The sequence below is a fragment of the Emydura macquarii genome, unplaced genomic scaffold (assembly GCF_026122565.2).
Source record: "Emydura macquarii macquarii isolate MOO-44397 ecotype Brisbane River unplaced genomic scaffold, CSIRO-AGI_Emac_v2 contig_18, whole genome shotgun sequence".
Taxonomy (NCBI): Eukaryota; Metazoa; Chordata; order Testudines; family Chelidae; genus Emydura; species Emydura macquarii.
In genome coordinates, this window is record NW_027130155.1 from 3,583,102 (window position 1) to 3,598,549 (window position 15,448).

Sequence of the window (15,448 nt, forward strand, 5' to 3'; positions counted from 1 at the left end):
GGAGTCTGAAGAGTCTGTTGCCTGATTGTCTTCTCACTTTTTAAAGTGATGAATCAAAAAGAACTCAACTGATGTCAATGGGAGTTGCCACAGTATAAAACTGTTGTGAGAGGGTAATGAGGCTCTCCCTCTCCTGTAGATGGGTATTGGAAAAGAAAAGTGCTTAATACAAAAAAGGCTTAGAAAAATTACATTTGTCGCTTGCTAACTCTTTCTTAGTTGCAATTAAAAGAAATATCTTTAACATTTTATGAAATGTTTTTTTCTCTCCTAGAAAGTATGGTGGGTTGAACAGTGGGTACCTATGTGATCGTGTTTCACTTTTGCCTCCAGCTAGGTGCCTTTAGTCAGCAGGAATCTGTCAGAAACCCCTGAGAATCTAATATATTACTTTATAGGCTTTACTCGTTTTTCTCTTGACTTGATATCTCATCTACTGGCTGCCTCAAGCAAATTCTTTCAAGAGCTTCTTACATATATAGGTCTCATTTATGTGCACTGCAGATAGAAAGAATGAAAGGATTTGTAGTTTATTTGGCTTAGCTGGACTAAATGTTATAACAGCTTACCTATTTACAGTCGAAGATGTTTCACACTTACTCATGGTGATAAATACAAAATTAGATAGGGATCTATATATCTCTCTTCCTGTTACATGCACACTTCATTAGTTTGTCAATAAGGGTGCCAACAAATGTCAATTCCAGCAGAGAAGACAAAGATGTGGATGGACATGGAGACAGAACTAACTCATTCCAAGGCAATATTTACATTAAACTCTCTCTTTTTCCGCCTCAGACTTCAGTGTTGCTACTGCCAGGGCAGTTCAAATGGTGGGAGCTCCAGTGTAGAATGCACGTCAGCTTCATAACCGCCGTGTCCTAACTTTGCTCAGAGTAGGCCTAAATGATGTGGTCATTAAATCACCAACAGCCACTGGTAGCTTTTCTATAGGAAAGTTCCCTCCATCAATAGAATCCGTGGAATTGCACTAGTGATAGTAACAGTGAAAAATTTGAAGGGGCAAGAAAGTTAAGTGTAGCCAAAGCTCGACAGAAACTTGATCCAGCTCAGGGCTCAGTCACATTGGCACAGTAGTGTGAGGAAGCCTGCTTTGCAATGTTGTTGCTTATTCTGTATTTCTTTGGTGAGTAAATAAGTGTTTAGTGCTGTCAATCAAGCATCTTTTTATGAACACTAAACTTACACAAAATGCTCAGAAAAAGCATAAAAAATTCCAAGGTATGGTAAAAATCCAGATAGGCATTTCATCCTTACACAGCTGTATTTGAGACTGATATCAGAGAGCCTGTTCTGAGTAAACAGACAATGCCATGAACAAGATCAATATCACTCTGACCAAATGACCTAGGCTCCTCCTACACTATGGGTATGTTTGTACTTCAAGCTGGGAGTATGATTCCCAGCTGAAGGAGACATACTCAGGCTAATTCCCATCTAGCTAGTGCGCTAAAAATAAGAGTATAGCTGTAACAACAAGAGCGCTGGGAGGGGCTAGCCACTCCAAGTACTTACCTATGGTGTTGGATGGGTACATGGAGTAGCTGCACGCTATTGATTTTACACACTCTTTATCAAGATTTGATAAATGGCTTATTATATGATTTACCATAAGTACCTAACAGCATTATGAAAGCAGATGCCCAAAAGAAGTGAAAAATTCTCAAATTCTCAATGGCTCATCTGAAAAAAATATTCATGTAGATCAAAATGGACATTCCTGTGTTCCCAGCTATTTTCCACAGTAACGGGCGCATGTAAAACAGGTGTTCAAGGCGAAGGTGTGTCTGGTGAAAACCCAGTCAAAACACCAAATCCTGCTAGGCAAGATTGTTTCTTTACTCAGTGGGTTCTGTATTGACATCATACACATGGTTTTGTATCTTGTACAGTCAGGTATTCAGCCAGCAGAAGACTTATTTAAACATATGTGAGCTACAAAGATCCTTTTTTGTATCACCATGTTGATTGTTTCCTATAATGTTACTATAAACTGTGTATAGTGATAAAGCACCTTGTATTCTGGAGGCCACCAGCAATTATAAAATATAAAGAAACTGAGGCCCAGGATGAATGGCTTTCATAAAATTCTACAGCAGGAAAAAAACATCTAGTCCTTTGATAATATGAAGATGGTCAAGTAATTGAACCTTGATTAGTTGAACAGAATGAAAGAAAACTGTTATTGTGAGTGTTCTTTCTTTCTTGTTCGTTCTTTATATCTAAATATAAAGCTGAATAAACATAGTCTTATATTCTGTATAAAATCTTTACTTAAAATGTAGATATGAAGGATACTGTTGATGAATTGCAAGAGTCAGCTGAAGCTACCAGGTCTGATTCACTAATATCTATGGGCTGCTTAGCACATAGCAGCCCTAGACATGGTTTAATTGGACCCTGGAGAACTCCCTCTGTGTATGGGGATCCAGCTGTGCAGCATCTGTGCTGCGTTTCCAATTGGCTGGTGGTTCAGGGGGCATAGCCAGGGCATTTCTGTGGCTGGCTGTTCCCCAGCTGCTGTAATGGCCGTTGGCAGCTGGTGCACATTACAGACCCTTTGTCTTACTCTGGTTTGTACTAGGAACCAGGCTGGAACCCAGATAATATCAGGGAAGGATAGACATAAAGGTTCAGATGCATTCTGCACTTCCGAGCCATGCCTCGAGCAATGCAGGACATGGCTAAATGCCACCATGCAGCGCTATCTAATTGCTGTCTATTAAGGAGTGCTGGCTGCTGAGCTCATTCCCTACTCTGGCAGACAACAGAATACAAAAGCACAGGTGGTAAACTTAAATGCGTATAGCTCTTATTTTGAACATTGTCTGTTGCGTCTTTTTATATGAATTTGCTTCAAGTACACATCTGGACAGATTGCCATTGTCCTACCCAATCACTGGTTGCCAAGTCACTTGGGGTGACCTCATCTCTTCCTTTCACTACCACAGTGGCTCTAAATTTACTGCAGTCAGCCTTCCAAAGGGCAAATTACTGCCATAATTAATTTTAACTGCAGTTAATTTTTATTTTTAGGGGATTTGAAGACTGTCTATTTTAAAGTAAACAGAAAAAACATTGTCCATGAAAAGCAACAATGAAATGGTGTTGTCAGTGGAGACATTCTAAAAATATAATTCTTCAGCGATAGTCTGCATTCCTTTAAAGTTATTAGGAGCACCAAACCCCTTAGAGGTTTACTCGGTTTTAATGTTGTTTTGCCATTAGAGGAGGCAGTGTGGCCCAGAAGACAGAGCAGTGGCCTAGGGGATTAAGGTTCTATTCCTGGCTTTGCTGCTGGGTAACCTTGGGTGTGTCACTTCCTCTTTATGCGCTTCATTTTCTCCATCTGTAAAATGGGGATGAGAACGACCTCCTTTGTAAAGTATTCTGACATTTAGGGATGGAAAGCACTACTTAGGTTTTATTATTGTGGAATAGACTCTTTGGGTTTTGCTATGGACTTCAGTGGAGCGAGGATTTCACCTTTTTGTTTAAGTTTGTAACTAGCTTTTTGTTGCAAATCTATTTTTAATCCTCTGACAGGGTATTACTACCTGTCTAGGTCCCAAGAGGGACAAGAGTGACAGAGTCAGAAAGCCAGACAAGCAAGACCAGGGTTAACCAGCAGGGCTAGGAAATAACTATAAAAGGAGGTACAAGCCACCAACAGCTGTTGAATGTGAGGAAGCAATTCTGGACGGCAGCCAAGCCAAGCTCAACTTCTCACAAGCTTAATGCTTCTAGGGACTTGTCTACATAGGGGTACTCAGAAAATCAATCCGAATAAACTAAAGGTGTGAATTTAAAGTGGATTACTTAAATCACATTAAATCCCTGTGTAGTTGTTCTTATTCAGAATTAAAGTGGCATTAAATTCAGGATAGCCTAATTCACTTCCACAGTTCAAAAAAATTTTGAGTTTGGTTATAGCATGCCTAATAGGGCTTTTCTTGATGAGCAGAAAGAACACCAAAGGAGTGATACTAACAGGTGTACTTCCAAACCTGGCTTTATTTTTTGTTTTGAGGAATGAAGGAACTTCACAAGACTGTTTTCTAGCAGCTTGCTGTTCCCAAATTACTTAATGTTGGTCATAGGTGAAAATCCTACATTATTTTGACTATGGTTGTCTGAAGGCTAGCTTTGAACTTTACTCTGTTTATGTGGCTTTGAAGAGGAAGAGGAAGTGGTCTTGGGGGAAACAAGCCCCAATGGCTAATTAGATATGGGACTGAGATGTCAAAGGATGTCAGGGTGGATCACAAGAAATGACTCATATGTGGCCTTCTCCAGAAGAGAATGTTGGTTTGTAATGTGATAAGATATTAATGAGATACTATTCTAACTTAGCTGAAGTCAGTGGAGTTGCTGTAGATTTACATTTGTGTAACCAAGATCTTAGTCTAGTTCTACATGGAACCTGATGAAGCCCCTTCTAAAGAGTCCCTGTTCAGTATCATCCTGGTCTCATTGCATGATTTATCAGAATCATGTCAGAAACAGGTATTCGCACCTACGCTGATAGGTAGGCACAGCTATGTTACAGAGCACTTCCAGCTCTCTCAGTTGAAAATCTTCATACCTGCAGTGCTCCTGCTTTCTGCAGGAACAAGAAACATTGGACTGACAAACTGTGATGTGATCTCTGATCCAGTCTGAAGCAATGTCGCTGGTTCCCCAGTACTTACAGCTGTGTGAATAAATATTTATGATAGCCTGTTCTTATCACCTCCTATTGTGTGCAGATGTGCAAAGACCCTCAAAATGAGGGTGATAAATACAGAGCAGAGATGCACAATACATAATAAGGATAAACCAGAATTTCATTCTGAATGATTTTTGCCTTTAATATTTTTAATGTCTGCTACTGTTTTTTAAAGAAATTGCAGATTCTAGATTCTAGCTTGAAAACCTGAATTTAAAGACTCCAAAACCCGAAGAGAAATTTAAAAAAACATGATTTTGGTGGGGAATAACTCATGATTTTTTAATGCTTGGAGCTGGCGATATAGCTGTAGTCATTTTTGTCTCACTAATCAGAGTCAGAAATTACTTGAACCATCGTTAACCAATGTTTTGTTGCAGAACGCTTTTTCTCTGCTATTCACATGAGGCAGATGCTAACACAAGTATTATCTGGCTGAGGACGTATTCCTGGAGCAGATTTGGCTTTATTCTCTGAATAGAGTGTATTCATAATCAATAAGGACATTCAGAGAATGGAGCTGGATTTTTTCCTTTGCCACCATGTAGTTCCTGCTAACAAATCTTTCCTAAAATGCTTCCTAGTAGGAGTTAAGCGTGCGTTTACATGACTGCACAGGGAGCAAGGCAGTGGAGACTCAGACTCTGAGTGCAGGTTTCTCATACATGAATAGGGTAAGATAGTTGTGTTCAGTACAATGTCAAACATGCTTTACAATGTTTCCCTGCTGAAATTAAGGTAAAATTGTAAATCACCCTCAAACAGCACTTTCCCTCCCCGTATTCTAGGCTCCCTCTAGCGAAATAAATATCCCCTCCAAACCCACACTTTAAACAAAAGTATTTTGCACATGAAGTATAATTCCCACAAGAAGCAGAATACATAATTGATTATACTGAGATCTAGCCGAGGAGCACAATGTTAATTGCTTCACTACAAGGCCCAATTCTGCAACACCAATAGAAATTGATGGGCATTCAGGGCACACAGTACCTTTTTAGTTGGTGCCTAGCACTTTGCAGGCGCAAGCCCTGTTTCAGTAGGTTATGTTGTTACGATTTCCCTTAACTATGTACTTGCATGTTAAAATCACTGTATTACTCTTTCATGGCTGCATAACCAACATTTCTTGGTAAACTGGATCACGTATTGATTTTTGCCAGTTTGCAAAGGGAAATACAGCAGAAGATTCTGCAACTTTTTTTTCTCCACAGAACACCTTTATTATGGGTCAGATCCATCAATTTCTATTCAGGCAAAACGTCTAGTGAGTTTGGACTGCAGAAAGACTTCCAGATTAGACTCCATAAATAGAGCTTCATTATAACCCGAATTGCTGCTTACACACCAGGATGCATTCAACCAATCTGACTCGGGTTTATGTTGCAGCCCTTTCTCTTGTGAGTAGTCTCATTGATTTCAATGAAATTACTCACGAGTCAGGAAGCAGAACTTGCCATTTCATTTTAGCTTCACTGTAAACAAGCTATACGCTGCACACAACCAGCATTCTTTCTATCTTGGCTTCCTTTGCATATGAATTCTTATGGATAAGACATGGCCCTGGACTCTTTCCTGCACTGTGATCTGCTCAGCACAGGAGCAAGAGGAAGCCATCAGAGAGTGAGCTACGCTTCCCTGTTTCTTGTGGTGAATCTGAATCCATCCTAAACTATTGGTATTAACGCAGCTCTTACTTACACCAACAGCTTGGCCTTACGCCAGTTGAATATTAGTAGACCCAAGCTGCACCCCTTTCTCACCCTTCTGCCATGGCTCATTGGCTAAGTTGCTGTAGGAGCTGGCTATGCCTCTGCATCAGCTGAGAGCTCCACAACATGAGGGAATTCTCAGCTGGTGAGTTGGGATCAGATTCTGCCTGAGTAGCACAAAGTGGCCAGAAGAGGAGAGAGAATCTAACTCACACTGGGTGGGTGGGTTGGGGGAGGGTCATACCTGCATCATACAGGGAGGAGTAATTTTGATTCTCCACAAAACAAATAGGCTACAGTTAATGTAAGTCACACACAAAAAAGGATTTGCTGCAGTGATTCTGCTGAGATTCCTTTGCTCAGAATGATTGGCCACATCTGTTATTTATTCCACTGTAACTTTTCGTTTCTTCTTGTTAAAAAATGAATGTGCTAGTATATGTAATCCTCCAGTGAAAATGATGTCCTAGATTCTAATAGACAAGATTGCCTACAGCTATTCCAGACAGGAATTCATACAGATGAAAAGCCCTGTGGTGAGACATGATGGAAATGCACACTGCTCACAAACTAAAAACAGAAAGTAAAGGGCCTTATTCTGCATACACACTGTGTGCAGGGAACTCCTAGGAGAGATAGTGCGACTTGTGCACATGAAATTGGACCCCAGATCTTTAATTTTTATTAAATAGAATGTTTTTGGCATAACAAAGACAGAAATAATATATTTAAACACCTTGAAAAATATTAACTTTTTTTTTTTCAGACTGATGCACATACATTTGAGTGGGAAACAAACCTGAATGATGTAAGGTGCCCTGCACACGCTGCTAGTCAAATTGTTCTTTGTGAAGCATGGACCAGATCCTAGGCCCCATTCTACAGCTCTCGTGAGACACTACGCTGTAAGTGTCTGATCTTCAAAGGACTGAGCATCCTTTCCTCCCATCAGTTACAATGGGAGTTGAAGGTGATGAGCAGCTCTTGAAAGAAGACTGCATCTTCTAAAACAAAAATGCAAGTGTCCATTTAAGAGTTATGATAAAAAAAGACTGGTGGTGGCAGCATTATGTAAAGAACACTTTACAGCAGATTTGGCTTCTGTGGCCTGCCTCCATGATACCATAACAACTCATGTTAAAACCAACACTGTTAGACTGAAAGAATTTGTAAGCAATATTCTAAATCTTACTCTAGCACAGTGGTTCCAAAACTTTTTACGTTGGGCTCCCCTTGCTCCTGTCCATGCTCCCACTACCCCCGGGAGCTGGACCTACAACTGGGAGCAGAGTTGCGGTCAGGGCCAGATGCCAAGGGCCGAGGCTGGGGGCAGGTCTGAGGCTGGGAGTGGGGCCGGAAGTGGAACTGCATCCGGGCCATGATTGGGGTTGGGAGCAGAGAGCCATGGGCGGGTGCAGAGCTGCGGCTGGACTGGGCACAAGGGGCCAAGGCCAGGACAGACCTGGAGGCAGAGGCAAAATGTTGTTCCTCTCCCCACCGCAGGGTCTGGCCTGAGTCCCGCCATGCCCTCTCTGAACGTTCCTCTGCGCCCACCTCGGGGGCCTGCTCCACAGTTTGGGGACCTCTGATCTAGCAGATTATGCTACTCTAATATGTGAATCTAATATGCTGCTAAACTGCCCATATATCATGGATACTAAAAAGCATTTTCACTAGAGAGCTTTTTAATTTCACATACCCCTGTGCAAATGCATAATTCCCTGATGGATGATGCATTAAGTTAAGACTTCTTCAAAATGATGATGACAAAAATGAAGATGATCAAGAAAATCAGACTATCAGTAGGTTTCCTGTTCCTTTGTAAAAGAACCTTTATAATTATGCTTTTAAAAGAGGAAGTGTAATATATACTGTGTGGGAGTCTGAATTCTTAAATTTATTTCAGAAATCATACTCTTTTTTTCTTAAAGTATACTATTGCAATATAAGGAGCTCGAAGAAAGGCATGTTAAAAGAGACAAAGGAATGCAGTCTTCCTCCAAAAGCATTCTGGGTTTCTGACGAGTGCTATTGTAGATTATTCAAAAAGAGAACAGTGAATCTCTTTCCATTTTAATTGTATTAAGAAAGACTCATATCCCTGCTATAATTGCTGATACCGTTGTTTCACACTCAGATAACACCTGACTAGAATAAATGTGAGTCCATCACTAAGAGTTACTCAGACATCTTCTTGCTCTTAATGCTTTTAAATTCAAAGATTTATAATCAGAACATAAAAACATACATTTCAGGTTTACAAAGATATAGAAGGCAAAATTCTGCTTCCCAGAATGTACCAGAATTGGGCTTGTTTGGGGACAGAAGTACGAATGCTGTACTTTAATATCAGATTAGTTAGAGACGCTGAAGTAGAAATAATAGACCCATAATGGACATCTTAGACAAATAAAATAAACAGCCAGCTCTGAAACATCACCACTGCATAGACAAACGACAAGACACGCTACTTAATGTTATATCCTTGTAGGCAAACAGTACCTTATTTTATTAAGATAATCAAGCTTAATAAAAGCTAAGGTTGCACTCTGCTCTTATTCATACCAGTTTGCATCCAAAGTAACTCCACAGAAGTCAATGATTTACATGGGTGTAGATGAGACCTGTATCTGGTCTTCTCTCTTGCAAAACTAACAACGTTCTTCTGTTCCAAATCCATTCTCCCTTATATTAAACATGATAATGTGAGATAATTCCTACTTAGGCTATTTTGTTCATCAGTGAGATTTCCAACACAAGCAAACCAGCCTAAGTAAGAGATGTGAATCCACAATAGACTTCGCCTCACATTGTTCAGTGCATTTTCAGTTACTAACAAATCTACATGAATGAGTGTCAGATGTTGTTTGCATTACTGAGATCTAAATAGAGGACTAATAGCCTTGTGCTAACTCAGTAGGTTAATCGGGTACTAGATTTCGCAAGTGTTCAAAGAAGGCCGGCTGCATAGAGGGCTTTCATCAACTGTGGCTAGCCAGGAGGCTGCAACCACTCCAGTGGACCGTTCAGTTCTCCTTCATGGCTCTGTCACTTCCAGGCAAGACTGCTGTAATACATTCTAATTAGAACTACATTTGCTGACCAGATTTCATTAGAGTAATGCACAGAAGTGCTACTTAATGTGTCAGCCAGTATGAACATCGAATACCAATGCCCGAATCTCTGTCCTGTCTCTCATTTCACCTCCTGGTGCAATAACTGGTGCTGATTTATATGTATATTATAGAGGGGAAGAGAGAGAGAGAGAACCCAGAATGCTCTGGGCTGTAGTTAGAGCTGGTTGAGAATTTTTCTATGTTCTGTTGAAAAAAATGACAATTTTGTCAAAAGTGAAACTTCATGAGAAAAGTTCCGATAAATTTCCCATTTTGAAAAAAATTATGAAAAAAGTTTTGAAACTGCTAAAACATCCCACTTCAACATTTTAAAATAAATTCTGGATTTTGGTTCACAATATCTTTTTATTTTGAAATTTGAGTGAATTATAGAGGATTATTTTGTTAAAGTCAACATCAAAACTAAACATTTCAAAATTATCAAAATGAAATATTACATTTGACCCAAACCCAATTTATTTTTAAGTTTTTTTCAGTTTACAACTTTTTTTTTTTTTTTTTTGAGATTTCAACATTTCAGCCCAATTTGGGAAGGGGAAAAAAGTTTCAAAATCTCAAAAATCTTCCTGAGATGGGAGAACCATTTTCTCTCTAGCTCAGTTAGTAAACACCATATGACTGTGTGAGGCCTATTAACTTTATTTAGTATTAAGATTGCTTTGGATTTTTTGTCATATTATTTTGCATTGTTTAACATGTTTGTTTAATTAACATTTGATCTGTTAAGGCATGCGAGTGATAGATTATTGGCCTTTTAAGTGGCAATTTGTGAGTGTGCTTTAAATTCTGTCTGCTATGGCTATAATGGCTATGAAGATTAATAATATTTATTGGCCATTGATACACAGCTAAATTATGATGTAACTATTGAACTTATACAGTTCACTGAACATCGGGAGAAATATAAAATTGGCATGAACATTTGGCTACTTTCGATGGATGTTGATCGCTTAATCAAAAATAGACTATGCTGAAAAAGCAGTGAGAACTATGGCAATGGCAATTACTCATTCTGTTCAAGAAAGGATTCGTTTTGATGGCCTCAGATATATGCTGTCCTTTAGACAACCAGTTTTACAAATCTGTAATATCGTAAACCAAAATCTAACCTTGTACTTAATAGGTGCTAGAATGTTCAGTCCTTATTGGTCTTATTTTTTCATACACTCCAGATGTATTTTTTAGAAAATACTGCAGGCTCTGCACCAGATTAGCTACCAGAAATGCAGACACTAACTGACCCTTGAACAGAGAACTTCAAACGGTGCAGACTAAGAGCCTGCACAGCACAAAACAGCTAGAGCCAGGGCTGAGAATTGAGTCCAAGGTCTTATCAGTTATTTGGGAATGAATTTCTGAACTTCTTCACTGTCTGGCCCACTGTCCTCCACTGCTGCATGAGACACCATTCCTGCCTTCAGTAGGAATTCAGTTTTACATTGTGAAATGAATCTGGCTTTCATACACTTATAGACAGACCCAAATATTGAACCCAGTCACAGAACATCAGCTGCCTCTGTTACTTAATGCAAACTGGGAGAATTTCTGACACCTCTGACAAATCTATTAAGATGACTAATCTTATTTTTATTTCCTTCCAGCACAGCAGACCAATTTCCAGCAGGGTAGAACAACTTCTTTTCAAGCTAGTTGCTTTGTCCAAGCACCAGAATAGGCCTAAGTCTAGAAAGATCCTCTTGCATAATAGGACCCATTTTTCTTTTCATAGTGCTGCCTTCTTGTATCAGTGTTAAGGATTCATACAACTTGATTAGCAGCAGGGCAGCCCTGTAAAACTCCTGACTCATTCCACCAGGTTCCATCATAAGATCTTTTCCTTAATAACCAGCAAATAATTGCCTTCCTTGCCCTCGAAAGAGGAAATTTACCTTTCACATCAATGGACTAAACTGCTTTGATACTAAAAATTTGCTCAGTTTGACTGTGAAAGGAAATAAAAATCAGGACCAGTCAAAATGGAGGAGCCTTCTTTCAGTTCCCAAGTAATCCCAATACACATCCTTGCTTCCAGCTATTTGACCTAATGTCCTTCTTTCATCCCCATTTCTTTTTCTTTTTGCCATGTCTGTGTTAGAGATAGAGTGTGTTGTTTTTGGAACTGAGGAACTAGGGCTCTTCTCTGAGCTCCCTGCAGTATAAGATTTACCCAGTGTTCATGTCTGTCCACTATACATGGTTTCATCACAACACTGTCACAAGTCGGGCAAATTCTGCTGACCTTAGATCCTTTCCATCCATCCCCTTTCTAAAGCCCTCCACTGGGAAGGGTTAGAGGGTGAGTGGGTGCTGCCACCACTCTCCCGCAATATAAACTTGTACCATGTCTTTACAAATTTGCTGATGTCTCTTTTTCCTGTCCATTTGCTCTCTCCACTCCTGGTTTTCTGGTTTTGTTTTTTTTTTTTTCTCTCCTTGTCATCCAGAGAAGAGAAGCTGAAGTGAAGTGGAAGAGAAGTGGCTTGTATACAGCAGCTGCTCCCATAGTTAGCTATGTAGACTCACAAGAAGAGCAAGGCGGAAAGCTGGTGATTCATAAACAGCTACCTAAGGCCCTACCTGCAGAGGTGGAAGTCACTTACGGTCTGCCTGCCCTGCAAGTGGAAGGCGGAATTTCTAGCTCAAGTAGAAATACCCTCACTAGTTCTGACTGAGCTAGCATGCTAAAAATAGAAGTGTAACCATGGTGGTGAAAGGGATTAGCCGCCAAGTACGATCCACTCAGAGACCCTTGGTACATACTCAGGGCGGTTGGTGCCGCCAACTGCTCGTGCCACCAATGTTATACTTCTGTTTTAGGGTGCCAGCTCAATCAAAGCTGACACAGATATGTCTGCTCAGCCTAGAAATTATACCTTCCAGTTCCAGTGCAGACATACCCTAAGTCAGTGGTTTTCAGCCAAGAGTACAGGACCCCCCTGGGGATATGCAGAGGTCTTCCACGGGGTACGTCAACTCATTTAGATACTTGCCTAGTTTTACAACAGGCTATAAGAAAAACACTAGTGAAGTCAGTGCAAACTAAAATTTCATACAGACTATGATTTGTTTGTACTGCTCTATATACTATACACTGAACTAGAAGTACAATATTTATATTCCAATTGATTTATTTTATAATCATACGGTAAGCAATTTTTCAGTAATCGTGTGCTGAGACACTTGTATTTTTATGTCTGATTTTGTAAGCAAGTAGTTTTTAAGTGAGGTGAAGCTTAAAGTGGGGGTACGCAAGACAAATCCTGACTCCTGAAAGGGGTACAGTAGTCTGGAAAGGTTGAGAGTCACTGCCCTAAGCATCTGGGGGTGTGGATTTGAGTTCTGCAATTTTCTGGAGTCACAATGATCTTCTCCTCGGCCCTGTATCCCTCCTTTTAATTATACTGACACCTCCTCCCAGCTTGGCCCACCGCAAAGTTAGTAAGTATTCACTGCCTTGGGCAAAGTTCCCACTGCCTTGGAATAAGTCTAATTATAGATGTTGACCACTGCCCACTCAAGGCCCTAACTGTAGCAGATTTGCTGGGGAGCAGGAGGCAGAGAAGCTCTGCGGGGGCATTTCTCCAACCTCTGTGTGCCATGTCGTTCAGCCATTTGTGGTTTTGCAAGGACTGCAGCTACTACCGTGACAGTCCCCTCGTGGCCAAGGCCAAGGATTGAACCAGATACCTTCCGAGTTAAAAGACTGAGTCATCACATATAGCGCTAAAGACCCAGACTCTGGAGCTACAGGCTGTAACACTCTCCTCCTTGGTGGACACAAGAAGAGGACACAAAAAAATACACACTAACCCCAGGGTTTATGCTACTACAGTTCATATAGAAGTGCTCAATTTCCCTAGTCTTCTTCATGCAGATCCATTCAATGACTTTCTTTGTAATGCCTTTACCTTTACTAGTGTGTTTTTTGGAGGAATGTAATACCTATATCTTTACTAGTATGTTTTTAGCAGTCTCTTGGAGAGACTTTTCACTGTGTAAACTCAGATGCAAATGCTAAGAATTCCTAGCTGCAGCATTGCGCAAGATAGTTCAGAACTGCAATTGAGTTCTTTTTCACTGGGTTTAATGTCGTGACATTAGATGGATTTGCCTCTGTTGGGGGAAAAAAAGTGAATTGTAAACTTTTTAAATCTTGTCTTGCTCTGGGAACAGAACAGTGTTTGCCACTGTACAACCCTGTTGAAGCATGGTAGATGCTAGCAGGGTTCTAACACAATTTCTCTGAAACCAAGTTAGTTCTGTTATAAATCTGTGCTATATAGGCTGCCAGTTGGCATAGTTTAGCTAGCACCCTTCTCACCATCGCCTCTCTCCCCGTCTCCAAAAATCCCAGGCCACACTGGCTTGGAAAAGTGACAGAACACCCCAATACCAATTGTGCTTAAATATGGTCACAGCTAGCACAGTCCTGATCCCCACGTGGACTAGGCTCTGATGAAATTTGAATCCTGTAGAAATATTGCAATGAAGTCACTTTGTGTCCATGTATATCATTGAGTCATAGTCACTCTTATGATATTAATCTTGCCTTTTGCATTAAAATGCATCATGAAGAGTCTTGCTCACTTTAAAACACCTATTGTTTTCATCCTTTAAAAAATATCATTCTTTTGTTTTAAATACTAAGCTTCTAAAGTATTCCTAGAGAAAATTAACAGTAGAAAGCAGGCTAATAAGCTAAGCATAATTCTCTTGTTTATAATGGATTCTAACTTCAGAAATGAACATTAAATAATGTCAATTGTTTTTCTTTCCAGCGCTCAGGTGGGGCCTTAGCTATTCCTTTATGTGCATTTCAAGGGACTGTATCTCTCCATGCACCCACAGGAAAAACTCTCTCTTTATCTACATATGAGGTAAGTACTGAAGGGCAAAAAATAACACCGACGTCAAAGAAAATTGAAGTATATCGATCAAAGAGTGTTGGTCATGAGCCAAACCCCGAGGATTCTCCTACTACATTTGCAGACACAAATGTTAAAATTCATTTAGAGGTTCTTGAAATTTGCGACAACGAAGAAGCTATGGATACAGTATCAATCATCAGTAATATCAGCCAGTCCTCCACCCAGGTCAGGTCCCCATCCTTGCGTTATTCACGGAAAGAAAACAGGTTTGTTTCATGCGATTTAGGAGAAACTGCTTCCTACTCTCTCTTTATACCATCAAACAATCCTGACAGCGATATTAACATATCAATTCCAGATACTGTTGAAGCTCATAGGCAGAATAGTAAAAAGCAGCATATGGAGAGAGATGGTTATCAGGAAGAAATACAATTGTTAAATAAAGCATACAGAAAAAGGGAAGATGGCAACAGCAATTAAAAGACATTTAGCCTAGTAAATCTGGTTTAACTGACACTCCTCCTCTGACTCAATTAATCTATCAAACACAACGACTTTTCTGTAATAGGTAACTATATTTTGTTTGGCCATACCAATAAATCAGGTTTTTTTTAAATGTAGGGATGAGAAAACATCAAATAATTAATAAATATAATAAATAAAATAATAATAAAAATAATAAAAAAGCAAAGTAATTGCTTTTATCGTGTTGATTGGAGAATTGCAATACTGTTTTTGATGTTTTGGGGGTTTTGTTTGTGCTTTTTGTTACTATAATTTCTAAAACCTCTTCTGAAGAGATGCTTAGAAATTGCTTTGGTTGCTTGTTGGCACTAAGCAATCTACCCATGGAAACCTGTAAAAACTGAATGATCAAACCATTCCCACCCAGGTAAAGATTCTTAACACTTTTTGGCCTTCTGTCACAATTCTGCTATGACTGATGTCCTGTGCCTGAAGTATTTATCAGAAAAAAATAGCTAAAGCCAGAAGCTGAATACA

At 39.8% G+C, this 15,448-nt stretch overlaps 1 protein-coding gene across 1 annotated transcript in view; it reads left to right on the forward strand.

The window, feature by feature from the left end:
• The window catches only part of GPR149 (G protein-coupled receptor 149), a 28,232-nt gene extending 13,306 nt beyond the window's left edge, over positions 1-14,926 (forward strand). Inside the window, exon 4 of the mRNA XM_067537635.1 lies at positions 14,357-14,926. Within this exon, the coding sequence (XP_067393736.1) occupies positions 14,357-14,926 (570 nt within the window). The remainder of the gene's footprint in view (positions 1-14,356) is intronic.
• The last annotated feature ends 522 nt before the right edge of the window (positions 14,927-15,448 follow it).